At 38.8% G+C, this 24,650-nt stretch overlaps 1 protein-coding gene across 1 annotated transcript in view; it reads right to left on the bottom strand.

Annotated features, from left to right (window-relative positions):
- Tex11 (testis expressed 11) overlaps positions 1-24,650 on the bottom strand; it is a 237,579-nt gene that overhangs the window by 182,780 nt on the left and 30,149 nt on the right. The window contains 3 exon segments of the mRNA XM_048335370.1: positions 4,701-4,781; positions 23,500-23,619; positions 23,714-23,794. Of these exon segments, the coding sequence (XP_048191327.1) occupies positions 4,701-4,781; positions 23,500-23,619; positions 23,714-23,794 (282 nt within the window).

Genomic DNA, 24,650 nt, shown 5'->3' with positions numbered 1-24,650 from the left:
TGGGGACTGTTTTGGAGGAAGCCAGTGGGAGGGGAGAAATTAAAAAGAGTGAAAGAAATGACTCTTTTATGTGCATATATGAAAATAGAACAATGAAACCTGATTTTTTTAAAGTCTTTTAAAAGGAGGATAAGAAAAGTAATAGAATGGATAAGTTTGATCAAAGTACATTATATGCACATATGCAACTATTACAGTGAAATCCCATTGTACAATTAGTATGCACTAATTTAAAAAAAAAAGAACTGCTGAGTGCTTGTAGCTCATACCTATAATCCTACCTAGTCAGGAGGCTGAGATCTGAAGATTACAGTTCAAAATCATCTTAGGCAGGAAAGTCCATGATACTGTTATCTACAACTAGCCACAAAAGAACACTAGAAGTGGAGCTTTAGCTCAAGTGGTAGAGTACCAACCTTGAGCAAAACTGCTAGGGGACAGTGCCCAGGTCCTGAGCTAAAGCTTGAGTACTGGCACAAAAAAGAAAGAAAATGAGTAAGAAAGAAACAGAGGGTGGCAGAGGAGAAGAGAGACTGCTAATATATAGGAGTAATTATATAAACAAATATATTAAGAATAACTGAAGCCAGGTTTTTGTTATGACAGAAGAGTATTCAAAATATTTTGGAAAGAGAAAAAATGAGAATGAACATTTTATTCTTGAATAGAAATAGCAGGCATCACAGATATTTTATTATCAGAGCTACGGGTGTAGCAATGCAACACTAATATGGATGGTAACTGACCAATAGACTGAAGAGATTACCTGAAAGGAGCTAGAAGTAGCTCCTGTGCTGGCGGCTCACACCTGGAATCCTGGCTATTCAGGAGGCTGAGACCCAAGGAGTGTGGTTCAAAGCCATCCTGAGTAAGAAAGTCCGTGAGACTCTCTTATCTCCAATAAACCACCAGAAATCCAGAAGTGGTGCTGTGGCTCAAAGTGGTAGAGCACCAGCCTTGAGCTGAAGAGCGCAGGGACACCATCCAGGCCCTGAGTTCAAGCCCCATGACCGACAAAAAAAATTTGAAAAGTAACATCATAAAGTTGATTATTAATTCCTGGAATCATGCCATAACCTGAGCAACCATAGAGCTAATCCTAATTTGTGTATCAAAGACTTCTGATAACTGAAGTAATGGATAATCCATTTCCAGGTATTAGTCAATGTTATACATTCAAGTGAAATCTCAAGAGCACTGCCAAACTGAACTAGCATTGAACAATATTCCATAGAAAACAAGTTGAAAAACAAGGCCTCATTCTGATTCTGACCAGGTTGATTGTCTGCTGAATTTTTTTTTTTTTCCGAAATGCAAAAGCAAGGCAAGGCTTTATTCAAGCGAGCTGCAACTCGAGCCTCGCCCTACCCACCGACACAGCGGAGGTTAGGAGGGAGCCTCGAGCTGCGATTACACAGGGATTATAAAGGCAAAAAACAAAGTTACAACAATCAGGCGTTCAAGCAAGATTAGGACACAGGTACAAATCTGATTGGCTCAGGGCTCAAGGCACTCTGGGGGCGGTTAGAGTTAAGCATTCCCAGTGGTTAGAGTTCTTGACCAACTGGGCCCTAATAAGCTTGTCCTGGGTTTGCTCACCAGGCCTGCTTATTTCAGGTTCATGTGGTAAAGTGGGATATACAGCTAATGGTAAGTCTGTATAACTGAAAGTTAATTTTCAGTTTGCAGTAATCCTGCAGTCCCTTGGTGAAGTAGACTAAGGTTATAGGTTCCTGGCTAGGTAAGGTCAACGCCCCTGAGTCGGCCTGAAGAAGTTACAGAAGATGGATGATCTTCACCCATCAGCCCCCCTTTAAAACTGAGGGACCAGAGTTGTTTTTGGGAAGATGAGGCAGGATAAACTAGAGGCATGCAAAACAGAGGTACAGAGACTGTACTTGTGAGAAATGGTGACAGGCCCTTTGGTTACTACATTGGGCCCTATTGGCCCATTCCTCACCTCTATATCATCCCCTAGACATGCAAGCCATTGAAATGGACAGAATGGAGCCATGATTGGCTCCCAAGGTACCAAAAAGAAAAAGGGGGAAATGAAGTGCCAGACTTTGAAGTCAGGTCCCACTTTACCACGTGAACCCCACTTTGCTGAAATTTTTTAAAATCAACATTTCCATAAAGTTTAAACAAGACCCTCAACCTAAAAACAAAATATTAAAAATACTTGGGAAGCCAGGCACCAGTGGCTCATGCTTGTAATCCTAGCTAATCAGGAAGCTGAGATCTAAGGATCAGGGTTTGAAGCCAGCCAGGGCAAGAAATCCATGAGACCCTCATCTCTACTAAACTACAAAAAATCCAGAAGTGGAACTGTGGCTCAAGTGGTAGAGTGCTAGCCTTGAGCACAAAAGCTGAGGGACAGCGCCCAGGCCCCAAGTTCAAGCTCCAGGATCAGAATAGGAAAAATAAAAACAGAAGTCTGGGAGTCAATAATATTTACTCAGGGTAAATAATATTTACTCAGACCTTTGAAAATCTCAATTTATATAAGAAAATAAAATCAACAGATGTAACGATAAGATGATATGAATGTTGAAATTAAAACTATTTGAAAGTACATATATAGTTTTTCAACAAAGAAGAGGCCGGCAAACCATGGGCTATTTTATATGAATAATATGGACATCAAATTTAGATTATTTTTAATAGTAGCACATAAAAATTAAGAAACTATTTTTCTAATAGATCAACTTTGTAAAAATGTTAAAAAGAAATTCTTCAGAAATCCTGAAAATTACATCTGTAAAAAATTGTCTCCATAAACAGAAAGATCATCAGAGAAAAAAACAAGTGAAGGTAAAATAAAAACATTTCGAGGGCTGGGGATATAGCCTAGTGGCAAGAGTGCCTGCCTCGGATACACAAGGCCCTAGGTTCGATTCCCCAGCACCACATATACAGAAAATGGCCAGAAGCGGCGCTGTGGCTCAAGTGGCAGAGTGCTAGCCTTGAGCGGGAAGAAGCCAGGGACAGTGCTCAGGCCCTGAGTCCAAGGCCCAGGACTGGCCAAAAAAAAAAACAAAAAACAAAAAAAAACATTTCTCTTTAACTTTTTTTTGGAAGGGGTAAGTACTGATGTTTGGTACTTGGGCTATTTAACTGATAAGCAGGTGCTCTACCATTTGGGCCACTCTGTCAGTCCCTTTCAAATTAGGATCTTGCTTTAAGTTTGTGCCAACTTAGATAACAATCATGCTATTTGTGGTTCTCTTTGTCACTAGGATGACAATGGAAGGAAGTAAAATTTACTCATATTTTAGCCCTGCATGGTGGCACACATCTGAAACTCCAGTATTTAAGAGGTAGAGGCACTACATGCAAGCCTGAGATAGAAAGAACCTCTATATCAAATTTTTTAACAATAAGGGATACATATTGGGAAGAAATGTTTCCAGAAGGCATAATAGTCTATGTAGAAAATTTTAAATAAATGACAAAAAATTTCTGGAAGTAATGAGCACTTACAGACTTATAGACCAATGGAATTGAATAAATATTCGGAAATACATGATCACAGTTATAGTCATGACTTTTTACAAAGGTACCAAAAACATGTTGAAGCAAAGACAGCCTCTTCAACATCTGGTATTCTCAAGAGTGGATATCTACATGTAGAAGATTGAATTTTAGACCCTTCATCTTTCACTCTATACAAAAATTGATCCAAACTGGGTCAAAGAACTTAATGTGAAACCTGTAACTTTCAAACTACTACAAAAATCCATAGGGAAAGCTCTTCAAGATATAGGTATAGGTAATGACTTTCTGAATAAGAGTTCTATAGTTCGAGAAATAAGGTAAGAATCAAGAAATAGCATTGCAGCAAATAAAAAGCTTCTACACATCAAAGGAAACAAGTGTCAGAATGAAGAGAAAACCTACAGAATGGGAGATTTTGCAGCTTTTTAAGAAGGGATTAATAACCCACATATAAATAACTAAAAAATTAAATACCAAAGGAACAAATAAACCAATTAATAAATGGGTAAATGTATTAGTTCTTAAAAGAGATAATACAGATGGCTAATAAGTACATGAAGATATGTTTGATGTCCTTAGCCATAAAGAAAGTGATAGTCAAAACATCAACAAGGGGGCTGGGGATATGGCCTAGTGGCAAGAGTGCCTGCTTCATATACATGAGGCCCTGGGTTCTATTCCCCAGCACCACATATACAGAAAATGGCCAGAAGTGGCGCTGTGGCTCAAGCGGCAGAGTGCTAGCCTTGAGCAAGAAGGAGCCAGGGACAGTGCTCAGGCCCTGAGTCCAAACCCCAGGACTGGCCAAAAAAAATAAAAAAAATAAATAAAAAAATAAAAATCAACGAGGGCCAGGAATGGGGGCTGACATCAGTAAGCACAGCTAATCAAATGTGGAAATCAGGACTGAAGTTGAATGCCATACCATGCAGTGAGTGAGACCTAATCTCAATCAATAAGTCTGTAATCTAAGCTACATGAAGGGTCATAGGTAGGGGGACCACCACAAAAAATATTTGAAACTCTACTTAAAATAACTAGAAATTTAAAACATTGAGATTCCATCTCACCCCAATCAGGATGGCAATTTATCAAGAAAACAAATAACAAATGCCGACAATGTTATGGGCGGGGGGGGGGGGATGACAAAGAACCCCAATACTGATAAACTATTGGAGAATAAATGCAGAACTTTCACTTACCATTTTGGGGAGTCTCATCAACATATCTTTACATCGCATTATACGACTAGATGCTTTTTGAAAATTCCCTTGAATGACTGCCTAAGAAAGAGAATGTTAATAATTGGTTAAAATTAAATGACAAGGTAACTGAATCTAAGTCAAATTTAGCATTTCTTAACTACTGCTTAAAAGTTTCATTATGATATTTTTAATATTCTAAATATTTCTAATATCCTAATATTTTTAGCAATGCTAGTTGGTCTAATTTAACATCCAGGTCAAAATACAGAAGAATAAGTGGTAAGAATCTTTGTTAATAGAGTTGCTACTAAATCAGTGCATATCATTCAGTTTTTCTGGAAATAAACTCATCTACTGCCAGAAGAATTAAGTTAAATAGTAGTCCTAAAACAAGTCCACAATAATCTAAACTTTCCTGAATATCCACTATGAAGGTAGCTCAGTGTAATCCTGAAGCCAAAAGAGCCACTCTGCCATTTAATATGTAACATTAAGCCATAACCAAATTCTGTTGCCTCATCTATAAAACGATTATCTCTACAATGCCTGAAAGTTTTACCATTCTGCAACCAAACACTCAAATGAACAAGTTACCAACCACACATTACTTATGCACTTGTCATAAAAGCTTGTTTCAAACATTCAAGAATTAAGATGAGGGGTTGGAGGCATGGCTCAGGTGGTAGAGCACCAGCCAATCAGCATAAGTATCAGATACAGAGTTTTAAGTCCGGTCTCAGAAAGTTCTATCTGTGTAAGACAGTGAAATTCTACCTTGAGGATAGAATATAGCTGATTAAAGTGTTTTATTTAAATGGGCACATACAGTAAAATAATTTTATTTTTATTTATTTTTGTTTTTGCAGTGCTAGAATTTTTTTAATTTAATTTATTTATTAATTGAACACAAATTTTTTGACAAGGTGTTGTGCAAAAAGGGTACAGTTACATAGTAGGGCAGTGTGTACACTTCTTGTGATATTTACGCCCTGTTTTTCTATCCCTTCTCTAGGTCAGGTAGACATATATACAATACAATGTATCAAGAACATATACTGTAGCCACATGGCCACGCCCAAGAAAGTTCGCCTAGGGCTTTAAATGTAATGTCCATATTAGACCATATGTCGACAGTAGTCTTATATGAACATACATACATAGCTTTTGAGCTATTGTATTCCCCTGAGAGGTCAATTTTTGACCTTTATATGTTGAGTAATTGTTTGGTTTTAGTTACATACTGTTGGGTCGCTGCCCCAATCCTGTGGGGAATACCATTTGACAAGCATTTTTTGGTTTCACAGACTTGGTCTCTACTGTCTCTCCATCTCCCTTTGTTAACAGTCATATATCAGGGAGATCATGCCCCTTTGTTTTCTGTGTTCTAGGCTTGTCTCGCTGAACATTATTTGTTCGAGTTCTGACCATTTCCCTGCGAATAACAATATTTCACCATTCCTAATCGCTATGCAGTATTCCATTGTGTATAAGTACCATATTTTTTGCATCCATTCGTCTGTGGAGGGGCATCTGGGTTGTTTCCATATTTTGGCTCTTGTGAGTTGTGCAGTACTAGAGTTTTAAACTCAGGGTCCTGTGCTCTATTAGACATGAGCCAGCACATCCAGCCTTGTTTTTTTAATTTTACAAAAACAATTTCTATGGGGCAGAGCATCACAAGCCAGGATGCCATAAAGACACTTGCACATCCTTGTTCACTGCTGCCCTATTTACAATAGCCAAGCTTTGGAAACAACCCAGATGCCCTACAAGATGAGTGGATCAAAAAACAAAAACAAAAACAAAAAAGGCAGTACATATATACAATGGAATTTTACACAGCCATTAGAAAGAATAATATGTCATTTGCGGGGCAAAGGATGGACCTAGAAGAAAACATGTTAAGTGAGGTAAGCCAAACTAAGAGAGGAAGCTAGATCTAAAATACACTGGAGGGCCTGGGAATATTGCCTAGTGGCAAGAGTGCAAAAAATAAATAAATAAATAAAATAATAATAAAATACACTGGAATAAGGTAAATTACACAGGAATCTGGGCATTCACATACCCATACAGTGAGGCCAAAGGAGGATATTCTTACTAGAGAAACAATGCCTATGTGCAAATGGCTCACTTCTAATGTGCAATATAAAAAAAAAGAAATACATGTGAGACTCCTTTTTAACCAATAGCTGGGCACAGTGATATGTGCCTTTTATTCTAGCTGTGTGGGAGGCTGAGGTCAAGAGAAAAGTGGGAGCTGGGGATATGGCCTAGTGGCAAGAGTGCTTGCCTCGTATACATGAGGCCCTGGGTTTGATTCCCCAGCACCACATATACAGAAAACGGCCAGAAGTAGCGCTGTGGCTCAAGTGGCAGAGTGCCAGCCTTGAGCAAAAAGAAGCCAGGGATAGTGCTCAGGCCCTGAGTCCAAGGCCCTGGACTGGCCAAAAAAAAAAAAAAGAGAGAGAGAGAAAAGTGGGCCCAGGAAAGTCTGAGCAGAAAAGTCTGACTTCCAAGCACAGCAGCATATAGTCTCTCATCTCAGCTACAAGAGAAAGTATAATATAAGCAGATCACAGTCACAAATGATTAGTGTGGGGAGGGGGAAGCTGTAGGCATGGCTCAGTGGAATAGTGTATGCCTAGCAAGCACAAGGTCCTGAGTTCTAACCCCAATACTGCACTGTAATAAAGAATCTAAAGTATTTTTTGAGACAGGGTCATGCTATGTAGTCCACACTGGCTTCAAACATTCAGTCCTCCTACCTCAGACTCCTAAGTGCTGGAATGCAAATGTATACCACCACTCATAATGAAAAGTACTTTCTAAGAATGGAAAAATAATGGGGAAGGGAATGAAAAACTGGGAGAGTATGAAGGAAGGGCTGACATTGTCTAAAAAGAAACACACTCTTCCCCTGACTTATGTAACTATAACCTTTCTTTACATCATTTTTACAATAACAAAAATTTTAAAGAAAATAACTAATTTAATAACTTCCTATACATACACCACAAGAAATCAATATTAAAAGGCACAGAAAAGAAAAATAATGGAGAAACCCTACAGTTGCTATTTTCTTTTCTTTATGTGCTTTGAATGAGAAGTAGATTGAAGGACTGGCGATAGGGCTCAGTTGTAGAGCACTTACCTACCTTGCTGGAGGTCCTGGGTTCCATATTCAACATAAAAAAGAAAAGCCAAACAACAGAGGCTCATGTCTTAATCCTAGCTACTGGGGAGGCTAAGATCTGACGATTGTTCTTCAAAGCCAGCCCAGTCAGAGATGTTCATGAAACTCTTGCCTCCAGTTAACCACCAAAAAGCTGAAAGTGGAGTTGTGGTTCCAGTACCTTGAGCTAAAAAAAAAATCTAAGGGACAGCACTAAAGCAAGCCCCAGTATATACACACTCACTCTGTGTGTGTATGTGTGTGTGTGTGTGTGATAGAGAGAGAGAGACTGAACTAGGGAGAAGAAAATGCTGTGGCTAGGGATGTAGCTCAATGATAGAACAAAAGTGCATCCGTTGGGTCTATTTCCAGTACCAAAAAAAGAGTAAAAGGTCAATTTCTGTCTAGTTTTCTCTTCTGTCAATCTGTAGAATATAAACCTTGTTATTTACTAAGTAGAAACCATGCTCTTAGCTTTCAATACTAGATCTTATTAAAAAAGAAAACAAATAAATACAAATTCTTCAATAAACCAATTCTCTGTAACAATTTCAAAATAATATTCTCATCTGCACAATAAACATTGAGTGAATATCTCCTGATTGAGTGCTTATTTACAGTTAAGGGAAAAAAAATGTTTGCAGTACTGGAGTTGAAACCCAGGGCCTTATGCATGCTAGGCAAGCTGTCCACCAGAGCTAACACCCCCAGAAAAGAAAATCTTATCAAAGAGAAACACTGAGTGACATACTTTATATTAGAGGATGGTGCTTTCTGTTCTTAATACATACAAAAATGAGACTTTAATGCTCAAATCATCTACACAATGTTTATCATTACTCAGGTCTTATTTTTTGAATATCAGATCTCTGATAATCTAAGCTAATTTTTAAGTTATTAATCTCCTGAAGTGTTGGGGATTTGGCTTGGCCTTGAGGGGGGAAGGGCGATGGGAGCGGTCCCGGGGCACTGCCCTTCCCCCAGCCCTGGGGCAGTGCGGAGGGTGGCCCCTCCCACCTTCCAGCCTCTCGGCTTGGCCACATGTGTAATGGCGGGGACCCCAGAGGCCCGGTCCTTGGTGGGGCTGTGGTCTCCGCCCATAGAGGAAGTTCTGTGACATCACCTGAAGGACAGTCCTTTAGCCAATCATTAAGATCCAGTAGCCCCTCTCCTGCGCGCGCCTCTGGGGGTATAAACTGTTGGCCCCTCCCTTGAATAAACGAGAACACCCCGAGGCTTCCCTGGGGACCCCACAAACCCGTGTCTTCCTTGGTGGGTTTGGGGCACCCTGTGACCACACGCTACCGAGGCTACCTGTGGCTATCGTTCCCACGTGAGAGCGATAAAGGACCACACAGGAAGAGGCAGAGAACCCCCCCCCCAACGTGGATGGGGGGTAGAGCGAAGCCTGGCAAAAAAAAAAAAAAAAACAGCATTTAAAATCCCAAAGATGACTCCGGGAGGACAGCAGAGGAGCAGCAGAGCCCTAGCTGAGCTCCCTCCGACATCGCGGCTTTCTCACCCCATAGAAACTTTTACTCCTAGAAAGACAGCCAGAGTAAGTTCTAACAGTACAGGGATTCTGGCCAGGAAGGAAAAATCGACTTTGCTCGCCTGAAAACACAGATTTGAGCTCCGGGCGGCGTCCCACCTGCCACACCAGTGCTGGTGCCAGCACAGTGCCCGGCAAAGCAACCTGCACTCCGTGCGGCTAAAGCACACAGCATAGACCAGGGAGAAATCCTCCAGACAGTGGCTGAGCACGGACGACCTGAAATCGCAGAGAAAGCGTGAGTACCCCACGAAAGATATTCTCACTTGCGTCCACAGAGCAGCTTCTGGAAGGTAGCCCTTACCCCACCGCCAGAGCAAAGCGCAATCTTTGACACTGGCATAGGGTCAGACCAGACTGGAACTAAAGCGGGCCTGGGGAAAACGAGGACAAAGGAGCCATCTTTGAAAAGGGCAACAGGGACCGACCAGCGAGAGCCAGCTCTGCCATGGAGAAAGCCCCCTGCCCAGGCCGGAGGCTCGTCCTGGGCCGGGGCTTAGCCAAAGGTGCCCCGCCCTGACCGCCGGAATTTCTAAATTTAAAGCAAAAGCGGCGAGCAGCTACTGGTGGCACGGAAACACCAGACGGAGGAACAAACAGTTCCTGAGACAGACAAACGGTCCTGTCACAGAGGAAGCCCAATTCCCAGCATGAAGTGGAGCTGAATTCCATAGCCAGCTCTGCCAGGTGGCCGTCCCACCCAGGAGGGAGGAACCTCCCCCAGGAAAGCAACTCTCAGCCAGGTAAACCAGGCCAGAGGCGCCCCGCCCTGCTGAGTACACAGCCTATTCAAAGCCAGGCATTAAAGGCCGCGGCCCCACAGCAGACAGAGGAGCCACAGTTCCTGAGACTGCTCATGTCCCCATCTACAGAGGACGCCCAAGGCCTACCTGCAATCTGTGCAAACCACAGGATTGCACCAACAGGGGAGAAAGATCAGAACAGATCCACCCCCTGCAAACTGATAGCAAGTCAATCCAGCCAATCAGGAAAACAGACTGCAGACCATTGCAAGGAAACCAGAGACTGGGGAAAGACCACACAAACAAGGAGGACTCCATTTTTTTTTTCTTTTCAAACTTTTTTAAACTTTTTATAAAATTTTTTCACTTCTGAAACGTCGTTGGTTTTCTTGTTTTCCATTTTTACTTGTTTGTTTTATCAAGTTCTTTTTTTTTTTTTGGTTGTTCGTTTTTCTGGGGTTTTCCTTTTTATTTTATTTTATTTTTTTTTAATAATTTTTCTCTGTTTTGTGCATCTGTCTTCCAGTATTTTTTCTTTATTTCTCTTTGCGTTCTCTTTCTTTAAAAATTACTTTCCTATGAATAACACCTCCACTCTTTTCTGCTAACTCTCCATTGTCTATCATTTTAACCTTGTTCTTTCTACTGATTCTACTCTTCTCCACATTTCCACGTCACTGAAACTAAACCAAAATCATCACACACCCCCAATACATTTTACTCTATTCTCTTTTCTACCTCTAACTTTCACTCCTGACTTACTGCCAGGACCTCCAGGTTCCATTGACTCCTGGTTATTGGATAGAGGATATCCCTGCTTAATCCGAGTGAATCAAAGGGGTTCATAGAGAAAGCCAGTCCTAAAAGAACCTAATATAAGAACAAGAATGGGGCTGGTGGTGCCTAGTGGCAAGAGTGCTTGCCTCATATGCATGAAGCCCTGGGTTCGATTCCCCAGCACCACATATATAGAAAACGGCCAGAAGTAGCACTGTGGCTCAAGTGGCAGATGCTAGCCTTGAGCAAAGAGAAGCCAGGGACAGTGCTCAGGCCCTGAGTCCAAGGCCCAGGACTGGCAAAGAAAAAAAAAAGAACAAGAATTGTTCATAGGGTTGTAACAGAAAATAAGTAACTACTGAATACAGGGCCCAGGATCGGTTGTTATATTGAAATTGTATTCTTTAGGAACACCAAATCTAATTTTATAGACAGGTATACAAGGTATCTGTATATAATTGTGAACTTATAAGATTTACACAACAGTGCTTAGTAAGGGCTGCTTTGGGTCTTAAACAATGCTCACAGGTGCTTGTAGATTGGCATTCCCAATCCAAATGGGCAGAAGAAACACAAGAAAGATGGCAAAAAAATGGAGTCTTTTCTCCCACTCAAAACAAGCAGGAAACAGAGCAGTCAATCAAAGACATAGCCAATGCCTAATGTATGAAATTGTAACCTCTCTGTACATCAGTTTGAAAATAAAAATTTGAAAAAAAATCAAATACATAGAAAAGAACACTCAAAATGCTCTACAAAGTCTACTGATAAACATGTTAAATGAAAAGTTTGAATCAATACAGCAATCCTTCCATAAAGTAATAGATGATTTCATGGCCTCAACAAACAGAAAGATAAATGAAATTCAAGAGTCAAATAAAAAGATAGCTACCCAGGTAAAAGATTTGAGAGACAGCACTCAAAACCAAATTAATGCAGTAAAGAAGTCCATGTAAAACCTAAGAGATGACATGGAATCATCAGGAAAGACCAGTCAGAAGGAAAAGAGATTCGAAATCAAGTAGCTAGCCTGTAGTCCCGACTAACTGAAGCAGAAGATTGAATCTCAGGAGCTGAAGATTCCCTAGAATCTATGAAGAAAGATCAAAAATCAATACAAATCCAGTCCAATCAACAAAACAGATCGCTACAGGAGATTCAAGACACGATTAGGAAGCCCAATTTAAGGATAATAGGTACTGAGGAAAACTTGGAGAAATAAGTTAATGGGATAGGCAACCTATATAACAGAATATTAACTGAGAACTTCCCAAATATCCAGAAGGATAGACCTATCCAGATACAAGAAGCATTTAGAATCCCAAACCGATCAGACCAGAATAGGACATCCCACTGACACATTGTGATCAAAACAGGATCAGTAGAGTACAAGGAAAGAATCCTTAAAGCTGTTAGGGAGAAGAAAACAATCACATATAAAGGAAAAGCAATCAGAATTACCCCAGACTTCTCAGCAGAGACCACTGAAAGCAAGGAGGGCCTGCAATGAGGTATACCAAACACTAAATAAAAATTACTACCAACCAAGAATACTGTACCCAGCCAAACTCTCATTCATAGCCAAAGGTCAAATAAAAGTCTTCCACAGTAAGGAAAAACTGAATCAATCTATCTCCACCAAATCAGCTTTACAGAAAATCCTCCAAGATGTACTATACGGGGATAATAATCAAGATCCCAATACAGACAGAGAAAATGAACCCTAAATAGTAAAGATCAGATCAAGAAATGGGAAGACACAGCTTTTAACAAGATAGTGATAATGAAAGGAACAAACGATCATCTCTCAATACTAACACTCAACATTAATGGACTTAATTCTCCAATCAAACGAAACAGGCCCATAAGTTGGATCAAAAATCAAGATCCATCTTTCTGCTGCCCCCAAGAGACACATCTATCCAGCATAAGTAAACATCTTCTAAAAGTGAAAGGCTGGAATCAAATCTATCAAGCAAATGGCCCCCACAAACAAGCTGGAGTTGCAATCCTAGTATCAGACAAAATTGACTTCAAATTAAAAAATGTAAGTAGAGACAAAGAAGGTTACTACATACTAGTAAAGGGATCTCTCCTACATGAAGATATAACCATTCTAAATATCTACACACCAAATGCAGGAGCACCAAACTTCATCAAACAAACACTACTGACTCTAAAAACACTCATAGACACAAACACATTGATAGTTGGGGACTTTAACACTCCACTGTCACTTCTGGACAGATCAACACGCCAAAAACTGAACAATGAAATCACAAAACTAAATAATTGCATAGACCAACTAGACTTAACCGACATCTACAGAATATTCCACCCAACAACAACAGAATACACATTCTTCTCAGTGGCACATGGAACATTCTCCAAAATAGATCACATCTTAGGGCACAAAGAAAATCTGTACAAATTCAGAAGTATCAAAACCATTCCCTGCATTCTCTCAGACCACAATGGAATAAAATTAGAGCTCAACTCAAACAGCCACCACAGAAAATCCTATAATTCATGGAGACTAAACAACACACTGCTGAACCATCAGTGGGTCATTGAAGAAATTAAAATGGAAATTCAAATGTTTATGGAATTCAACAAAGATGAGGACACAAAGTACCAGCTCCTTTGGGACACAGCAAAGGCAGTACTCAGAGGAAAATTTATATCTCTGAGTGCATACACCAACAAACTGGAGAAACAGCAACTCAGTAATTTAAGGAAGCACCTTAATTTCCTTGAGAGAGAACAACAAGCCAAACCCCAAGTCAATACACAAAAGCAAATAATTAAAATCAAATCAGAATTAAAACAATTAGAGACAAAAAAATCAAAAGAATCAACAAAACAAAGAGTTGGTTCATTGAAAAAATCAACAAGATAGACAGACCCCTGGCAAACCTGACCAAAAAACGAAGGCAGCACACTCAAATAAACAAGATAAGAGATGAAACAGGTAACATCACCACAGAAATAACCGAAATTCAGAAAATAATAAGGGACTATTTTGCAAAACTTTATGCCAACAAATTCGAGAACTTGGAAGAAATGGATGATTTCCTAGAAAAAATTCATGTCCCCAAACTCAACTATGAAGATTTAGACCTTCTAAACAAACCCATATCCAGTATTGAAATAGAAACAGCAATAAATGAACTCCCATCCAAGAAAAGTCCAGGTCCAGACAGATTCACTGCAGAATTCTGCAAGGCCTTCAAAACAGAACTCACACCAATAATTCTCAAACTCTTCAATGAAATTGAAAGAGAAAGTTCACTACCAGACACATTCCATGAAGCCAGTATAACCCTCATCCCAAAACCAGGCAGGGACTCATCACGGAAAGAGGACTATAAACCAATTTCCCTGATGAACATAGACGCAAAAATTCTCAACAAAATTCTGGCCAATCGACTTCAACAGGTCATCAAAAAAATCATACACCACGATCAAACTGGATTCATCCCAGGGATGCAAAGTTGGTTTAATATACACAAGTCCATTAATGTAATCCACAACATCAACCGGAGCAAGCTAAAGAACCACATGGTTTTATCTCTGGATGCGGAAAAAGCGTTCGATAAACTCCAGCACCCATTTATGCTAAAAGCCCTGGAAAAACTGGAATTCCAGGGAATATTCCTGAATATAATCAAGGCAGTTTATGACAAACCAACAGCAACCATAACTCTAAATGGTGAAAAACTAAAGCCATTCCCTTTAAAATCAGGAACAAGGCAGGGATGTCCACTCTCTCTCCTGCTCTTCAACATAGTACTAGAATTCCTAGCCAGGGCAATTAGGCAAGAAGAAAATATAAAGGGGATCCAAGTAGGAAAAGATGAAGTTAAACTTTCTCTCTTCGCAGATGACATGATCCTATACCTAAAGAACCCCATAGACTCTACCCCCAAGCTACCAGAGCTGATCCAAAACTTTGACAAAGTTGCAGGTTATAAAATAAACCCTCAAAAATCAACGGCCTTTCTCTATGCTAACGACCTGAAGACCGAGGCTGAAATCAGGAAAGTAACTCCTTTTGCAATAGCCCCAAAAAAGATAAAATACCTAGGAATAACCTTAACCAAAGAAGTGAAAGACCTCTTTGGTGAGAACTTTAAAACCTTGAAAAACGAAATTAATCAGAACTAAGGAAATGGAAAAACCTCCCATGCTCCTGGATTGGGAGGATTAATATAATCAGAATGGCAATATTGCCAAAGGCTATCTGCAAATTCAATGCAATACCCATTAATATCCCAACACCATTTTTTGATGAAATAGAGTAAGCAATCCAGAAATTCAGATGGAACAATAAAAGACCTAGAATAGCAAAAACAATCCTAAGCAGAAAGAACAGTGCTGGAGAAATTACAATACCCAACTTCAAGCTGTATTATAAAGCTATAGTAATAAAAGTATCTTGGTATTGGCACTGAAACAGTCCTGAAGACCAATGGAACAGAATTGAAGACCCAGAAATGAACCCACAGAACTATGCCTACTTAATCTTTGATAAAAGAGCTAAAACAATAGTTTGGAAGAAAGATAGCCTCTTTAACAAATGGTGCTGGCAAAACTGGTTCAACACATGCAACAAACTAAAACTAGATCCTTATATATCACCCTGCACCAAAATCAATTCCAAATGGATTAAAGACCTCGAAATCAAAACAGACACAGTGAAAACTCTAAAGGAAGGAGTAGGAGAAACACTTGGGCTCCTTGGTGCAGGACGGGACTTCCTTAACAAAGACCAAGAAAATCTACAAATCAAAGAAAGGTTGGACAACTGGGACTGCATCAAACTGCAGAGCTTCTGCAGGGCAAAGGACATAGCTCACAAGATAAACAGAAAGCCCACAGACTGGGAGAAGATCTTTACCGGCCATTCAACGGACAAAGGCCTCATATCTAAAATATATGCAGAACTAAAAAAATTACCTTCCTCCAAAACAAAACCACAAAAAAACAATAGCCCCCTCATCAAGTGGGCTAAAGACTTACAAAGAGACTTCCCTGATGAGGAAATGAGAATGGCCAAGAGACATATGAAAAAATGCTCTACATCACTGGCCATAAAAGAAATGCAAATCAAAACAACATTGAGATTCCATCTCACCCCAGTAAGAATGTCCTATGTCAAGAAAACTAACAATAACAATTGTTGGAGGGGATGTGGCCAAAAGGGAACCCTACTTCATTGTTGGTGGGAATGTAAACTGGTTCAGCCACTATGGCAAGCAGTATGGTGATTCCTCAGAAGGCTAAATATAGAACTCCACTATGACCCAGCAAGCCCACTTTTGGGTGTCTATCCAAAAAAAACACAAACAAAATCACAGTAAAGCCACCAGCACAACAATGTTCATCGCAGTGCAATTTGTCATAGCTAGAATCTGGAACCAACCCAGATGCCCCTCAGTAGACGAATGGATCAGTAAAATATGGTACATATACACAAGGGAATTTTATGCCTCTATCAGAAAGAATGACATTGCCCCATTTGTAAGGAAATGGAAGGACTTAGAAAAAATTATACTAAGTGAAGTGAGCCAGACCCAAAGAAACATGGACTCTATGGTCTCCCTTATTGGGAATAATTAGCACAGGTTTAGGCAAGTCACAGCAGAGGATCACAAGAGCCCAATAGCTATACCCTTGTGATCACATAAGATGATGCTAAGTGAAATGAATTCCATGTTATGGAAATGATTGTTATATCACAGTTGTAACTACTTTCAACATCCCATGTGTATCTGTAGCTTCTACTATTGATGATGTTCTTGTATCATCTTCCTGTGGTTGTATCTACACTATCTCTGTAATCTTATCTGAGTATATTGGAAACCGTCTATACTGGTATTAGATCTAGGAAATTGAAAGGAAATACCAAAATAGAGAGACACAGGGTTAAAAAATACAAACAACTACAAAAGCAATACTTGCAACACTGGTGTAAGTGAACTGAACACCTCATGGGGGGAAAAGGAAAGGGGGGGAGAGGGGGGAATGAGGGACGAGGTAATAAACAGTACAAGAAATGTATCCAATGCCTAACGTATGAAACTGTAACCTCTCTGTACATCAGTTTGATAATAAAAATTTGAAAAAAAAATAAAACCCCAAAGATAACAAAAATCCAAGTAAGGTCTGGGTATGTGGCCTAGTAGTAGAGTGCTTGCTTAGCATGCTTGAAGCCCTGGGTTTGATTCCTCAGCACCACATATAAAGAAAAAGACAGAAGTAGCACTGTGGCTTAAGAGGTAGAGTACTAGCCTTGAGCAAAAAGAAGCCAGGGACAGTGCTGAGGCCCTGAGTTCAAGCCCCGACTAGCAAAAAAACCAAACCAAAATAAAAAAAATACAAGTAAAAGAAATGTTAATGTGGCATTGTTGTGGGTGTAACTCAGTGGTAGAACATTTAACTAGCATTATAAGGTCTGAAGTTCCATCCCAAGTAAGACAGAGACATATGGACAAATAGACAATGAGAAGGACAGAGATAGACAGAAATGAATAAGCAGTAGCAATCTTTGATGTCAGAAAGCCATACTGCCATGTCTTACCATTTGGACATGGGACTCATTAGACGTGAGATGATGCCCTACCTAAAGTGATGCAGTGAAGATAATATGGGCTTTAGATTCCTAGCTTTTGCATCTCTTTGCTTATAAGCAAAGTCATAACTTCTTTGGGGGAGGGGATGGCACTGAGGTTTGAACTAAGAGCTATGTTCTTGCTAGGCAGTGGTCTGCTACTTGAGCCATACCTACAGTCTTTTGTGTTGGGTATTTTTGAGATAGGGTCTCGATACTTTGCAGAGGGCTAGTTCAGCAGCCATCCTATTTATGCTTCCTGTTGTAGCTGACATGACAAGTACACACCACTGTACCCAGCCTCTTCTGTTCAGGTAGAGTCTTACCAATATTTTTTTCTGCCCAGTCTGGCCTTGAACTTTAACCCTCTCTATCTCAGCCTCCCACATAGTGGGAAAGACAGTGTAAATCGCTGCACTCGGCTATTAGATGAGATGGGTTCTTATGAACTTTTTGCATCTGGTTGGCTCCAGCCCCAGTCCTCTCAGTCTCAGCCTTCCCAAGTAGCTTGGATTGCAAGCATCAGCTGCCACGCCTGACCACAACCTCTTTCCGTTTTAATTTTCTTCATTGTAAACAAGGTTAGTAACATCCACCATTTAGATTGACTTTATGAAGATCAAATGAGATCACTGAGGTGGAAGCAGTTTGTGAAGTGTAAAAATGTAAGTATTGGAACTAAGAATAGCTCAATGACAGAGCACTTGTCTAGTATGCACAAAGCCCTGAGTTTGATCCACAACATTGCAAAAGAAAACAGTGAACCTCTGTCAGTCAAATTGCCATCAGTATCAAGAACTAAAATAAAGAAATAAAATCTTACTTGTTCCTATGTGGTATAAGTGATGATGAAGAGAAGAAATCTCTCTTGAATCATATACTAGCAGATCCATAAGGTATTTTAATTTATACTGATGGATCAAGAACCTTAGGTTTACCCTTCCTTATAGATAGAAGAAAATCCCAAGACTGAATTTGAACTGCTGCTCAACAATGGAGCAAGTCCATTATACACAGAATATCAATCTACTAAGTGATAAAGCAATCCAGAGACAGCAAACCTCAATGAATAGATCCACTACAGATGTATGCCAAGTTAACTGCAGCTCCCCAAACTAGGATGTTGCAGCTATCAGTAGGTACTACATCAAACATATACTAGATACTCAGCAAAAATTGGTTCCCTTCTTTGTTGATTTCTTAGTATAAGTACTTTGCAATTTCTTCAAGTATTCTATAACATGTCAAATCCTCCTACTGCACTGTTCTCCCAAATTACTTCACATGCTATCCTAATACAAATGTGATTGACAATTGACTGAAATACCATAGATTCAAGAGAGAACTCAAGTACTGTAATTCATTAGAAATGTAAATTCAAGTTATACAAAATAAACACCAGGAAAGAGTTACTTGAAAGGGGTGAGGTGAGATCATGGGGAAAGGGGGCAGAGGAATGAAGAGAAAGGAAAACAGTGCAGTCAAGAATTCAATATACATCCTATAAAATTAAGAAAAGGATGGGAAGGGGTGGGTAGGGGACTGATGGGTGAGAATGCTGAAAAGGGGTGACACTGATCAAGACGCATTGTATTCATAAAGTGCTATGTTAAATAGCAACTACTTAAAAATAATTTTTAAAACCTTCAGGTATCCCTTATGAAATGTCTAATTCTCTACAATTTGAAGGGCTGACAATGATCAAGAAATATTGTATTCATAAGCTGCTTTGTGCAACTACTTAAAGATAACAATAAAATAAATATCTACTTTATGTCCCTTTCCATCGCAGAAAAATTCACCAGCTTTTTTCAATCCCAGGACATCATTAATGCTAGACAAGCCCTCTAACACTAAGCAGAGTTACCTACTCGTTTTTGCTTTACTGTGTTACTTTTTATTTCTTCTAAAGCAGTTGCCCTGGTGTAATACATCTATTTATGAAACCATATTCTCCATAAAACTTTTAAGTTCCAATAAGAGAGGTACCACATATTAATGGTATTGATCTTTTTATCACTAGGACACAGAACAGTGACTAAATAGGCATAAGTAAATGTTTTTCCCTATACATATGAACCTGACTAGCTTCATTTACATCTCCATATATGTACTTAGAAAATAATCTTTTCAGGTATTTGTCATTATCCTATCATACAACAAATGATAGTTTCTTAAAATTTCATTGCAATATGAATATTGCAACCATACCAATGAACTTTTTAATACTGTCTACACTAAAACTGACTTATCTTAACTCTCCTATACTTTGAATGTACCTTTTATATATGCATGATTTTATGAAACTATGAAGGGAAAATTTGAAAGTATTGATTTCAAAGTTAGAGATATGCAGAACTTTTTTGTCTCCAGAAATCTGAAATGAAACATCAGATGTACAGCTGTAAGGGGAATTAGGTGGTGTGGAAAGGCACAGAGGAGTAATTAGTAAACAGCAGACAGAGAACAGGTAAAATACAGAAATACTGAACTTTAGACTTGTAAAAAAATGATAAGAGTACTAGTTAAAATAGCAGAGAAAGGGGAGAATCCTCCTCCTCCCCATCCCCACAAGACAAAATCTGGGCTGCTTCTGATCTATGTCGTGATCCTGGTACTAATATTTTTCTTTTTCCATTTTTCAACCATGTTTTCATGGTCTGTCTCCTCCATTCATTTATAGTTTTCTTTTGAAAAGGGACATACTATCTTGCTCAGGCTGACCTCAAATCCCTGGATGTAAGTTATCCTCTTTGCCTCAGCCCCCCAAGTTGCTAGGACTATGAGCACACGTCACAGCATTGACCATCAAGCTATAATTTTTTTCAACAATTAACACTAAATGTAGATCACTTATTTGCACAATTCTCATGGGATTTAATACTTACGATCTTTAGCTCATTAACCTTTAATCTCACTAATTACTCTCCTTGAGATTAAACTATAGTCTCCTTATGATTTTATGGATTTCCACACACAGTAGCTGCCAACTAACTCATATAAGATACTCATTGTCTACAATTAGTAATTTTTAAATAATAAAACAACTGTCTAAACAGTTCAGTGGTAAGTGCCTAAAGAATTATAAATCTTATATGATCACAAAGAAATACCTCTGAGATTCTTGGGGGATAGGGAAACCCCATTAACAAGCAAAATTGTTAAAATGGTCTTTAAAAGTATCTTCTGCCAAGCAGGTGTCACAGACTCTAATAGTGAGAATGTCTGGGAGAATTAGACTTCAGTTCAGCTTTTAAAGATGTCACTACCAATCAAACAATAATTATATAGTCTTCATTCCTGATCTGCCAGCTGAGGAAGATGTCATTTACATATCAACCAGTATAATGCTTAAAGAATGGTTTAAGCCTCTCTCGATTCACAGAATCTTGGCATTAAGAAATGACTTAATGGTTGTATTAGTCTCATTCCTAACTAGTGAAGGAACTCCTTCTACAATGCATAATTCTTAGGATGTTTACATTTTTATTTGCCTTAAAACGACAATAGACATCTTCCAGCAAAGATGTCCCATTGAAAGAATACTGTTGTTAACAAAAGGTAACTCCTTACATAGAGCTGAAATTAGTCTTGCAATAAGTTTTACCAGTTGGACTGTATTCTATTCTGTCCATCTTCCTCTTTAATATGGAAGTCTTTAACATATTCAAAGAGGGTTCTTTTTAAAAAACAGACATCACTATATTATCCAAATAACTTCTCACATAATGTGTTTTCCACATGATTCTAGTGATTTTATAATGTGATGCCCAGAATTGATCACAATACTCAAAATGTGAATTCCCTACCTAGATCTGGACAATATTAACGTAAATTGGGATTGTGATTTTTTGTTCTTGTAGCTACATCACAAGACTGAATTAACTTGAGCTCATGGACAATTAAAAATATAATATTTTCCTTTTATTTTAAGAGGGCCCGTTTATGTTGCCAAGTATATTCTCAAATTATTGGACTCAAGAGAGCCTCTTGCCTCAGCCTTCTGAACAGCTAGGACTACAGGTATGTACTACCACAACAGGCTATATCTTTATTTTCACATGAATACTGTCAAGCCAAATGTACTTCTGTCATAATCTAGTATATAAGCAATTGGCAATCTTGAATACATACTACTAATTTATTAACAAAAATTCCAGCTTTTATAGACTGAGAGATGTTAAGTGACAGACCAAAGAGATACAGCAAGTTGGAAAAAGACTCTTGATATAAAATAAAGACGTGTATGATAGTACACACCTGTGTTCCCAAGACTAAAGAAGCTGAGGAAGACAAATTGAAAGTCTGTAATCCTATTCAAAATAACAAAACCAAGGGGCTGGGAATATGGTCTAGGGGTAGAGTGCTTCCCTTGTGTACTTAAAGCCCTGGGTTTGATTCCTCAGCACCCATATATAGAAAAAGCCAGAAGTGGCGCTGTGGCTCAAGTGGTAGAATGCTAGCCTTGAGCAGAAAGAAGCCAGGGACAGTACTCAGGCCCTGGGTTCAAGCCCCATGACTGGCAAAAAACCAAAACAAGCAAATAACAAAACAAATAGAACTAGGCCTCACACTTGTAACCCAAGCTACTCAGAAGGTGGAAATTGGGATGATTGTGGTTTGAGGCTAGCATGGGCAAAATGTTCAAAAGACCCCATCTCAATGAATAAAAAGCTGGGCAAGGTGTGCACTTGTCATCACAGCTATATTAAGATGTAGTCCATATTAGTCTGAGCATAAATACAAGAACTTCCCCTCCCCCCCGCAAAAAAAAGCTAAGATGCAATACCAAGGTCTGCTAGATTTTATATCAGTCTTTTGCTAGTTGACATAAAGTACCCCATAAAAGATATTGACAGTAAAAGATAAGATGTAATTATAAAAAGGAGACTCATTTATAGTCAATCTCAATTGTACTACAGGGAGCAGTGGACTGAAAGCCAGAAAACCTTAGTTCTGGTTTTAAATATTGAAGTAATATTATATCAATAAATTTCAGTTACAAAATTTACAAAACGGGACATCCCAATTATGTGAATATATTAAAATCACTGAAACATTATAAATGGGTGGATTTTATGATAAAAAAGTATAGCTCAAGGTGGACAATAGTAACTCATGCTCGTAATCCTAGCTACAAAGGAGGCTGACATTTGAGGATTGCAGTTCCAAGATAGCCCAGGCAGGAAAATTCATAAGACTCTTTTCTCCAATTAATTACCAAAAAAAAGCCAGAAATAGAGCTGTGGCTCAAGTGGTAGACTACCAGCTTTGAGCAAAGAAAGCTCAGAGACAGCACCTAAGTTCCAGGACCAGCACAGAAAAAAAAAAGCAAGAATTATAGCTCAATAAAAATATTCAAAAAATAAAAGGAGATTAGATGAGGTGACCTCTAAGGTCTCTTTCATTTCCATAATTACTTAAATTCAGAACCAAACTCATCACAGCTTGCATTTTGTCCACTGAAAGCATATACATAACATGGTGACAAAAGGAAGAAACTCAGAAGACCAAAAGAGATATAGTACCATTCTGAGGATAGTTAGTAATAGATTCTTTTTAAATCAGCTAACAATACAGAATAACTGCAAATGAGAAGACTCCTTTCAGGCAAATATTTTAGACAAACCATGAATGAAAGAGAATCAAAGAGACAAGGTCTCAAGTCAAGACTGCTGCCATAAATAAATGGTAGATGTTACATGCAATGGATGAAAGTGATGGTTAGGAATAATCAGTCTTTCACCCTCACCCACATACAAAATAAGTAATCATTTGTAATCTCCTTTGGATATAGGACAAAAATTAAGCACTCAAATATATATTATTAAAAGGCAGTGATACATGACTTTCTTCTAACAGATTACATCTCATAATTTTTGCATTTACATATACAAAATGCCGTAGTGAAAAGCTGTAGTGCTTATGATACCTACTGACTCTGCTTGATAAGTAAGCACTTTGAAAACTTCCTTCTCCACAACAACCTTCTGAATGAGCAAGTGGGTTTCAGTGCAGCACTGGTCAACTAATATGGCATAAAATTGTTCCAGCCTCTGCAAAAATAAAACAAAAATAAATACAGTGCAATGATGATGATAACCACGTTTTATTAATAACTGTCACAGCTAAAAAACAATAGTAACTTACACTCATGGCACCATGAAAAAACCCATCAGCAATCAGGGCATTTCCAGCATCCATCCATCCTTTTCCTGCTTTTATATTCATCTAGAAGAGAGAAGTTACAAAATAAATTTTAAAAACTCACAATTCCACCAAACTGATTGGATATTGGAGGAAAACAATCCTGCCAATATGACTTAATAGTTACATAATCCACAGAATACAAAAAAATCAATATTAGCATTCCATATCTAATAAAAAATTGTTAATCAAATAGTATCCCCTATACATGAAGCACGCAAAAAAATCTCACAGTATTATAATTAACATCTAAATAAACAGTGGATATGCACAATTGATATGGAAGCAAACACCAAATCCAACTGGAAGAATGAGCACATGCGACAGCCACCCCTCTACTATAAATAAGAGGAAAAAATATGGCATGATTCTTCTCCAGTATTCTCTTTCAATCTCTCCTCACTCTAATTTCCCCACTCGTAGTTATATGAATGTCATATATGTGTGTATATATATATGTATCTATATGTGTATATGTGTTTTTACTCTTCTTCTATAAAACTCCTGGAAAATAAGGGGCATTTTCAACAGACATGAAATTATGAGGAATGTCTAAAATCAGGCAGCAAATGTGATGAGGCAAAAACGGACATCTCAACATAGATAAAAGTAGAAAATGCAGAAACAGCTCTGAGTGTGAACAGTAGGAGCACCAGACAGTTGGCCTCATCCCAAAAGCTATTTACAGGTTCAATGCAATCTCCAGGAACATTCCCGTGTCAGATGGGCACAATGAATCAATCAGATTGTCAATACTGTATATTCAGATGGTAACGATCAAGAGCCCAGCCTGGTCAAAAAGTTAGCAAGACTCTATCTCAACCAATAAAAAGCTGGGTACAGTGGCATGCACCTGCTCTATCAGCTACATGGTTAGTGT

The sequence above is a fragment of the Perognathus longimembris genome, chromosome 28 (assembly GCF_023159225.1).
Source record: "Perognathus longimembris pacificus isolate PPM17 chromosome 28, ASM2315922v1, whole genome shotgun sequence".
Classification (NCBI taxonomy): domain Eukaryota; kingdom Metazoa; phylum Chordata; class Mammalia; order Rodentia; family Heteromyidae; genus Perognathus; species Perognathus longimembris.
This window is presented reverse-complemented; position numbering and strand designations above follow the sequence as displayed.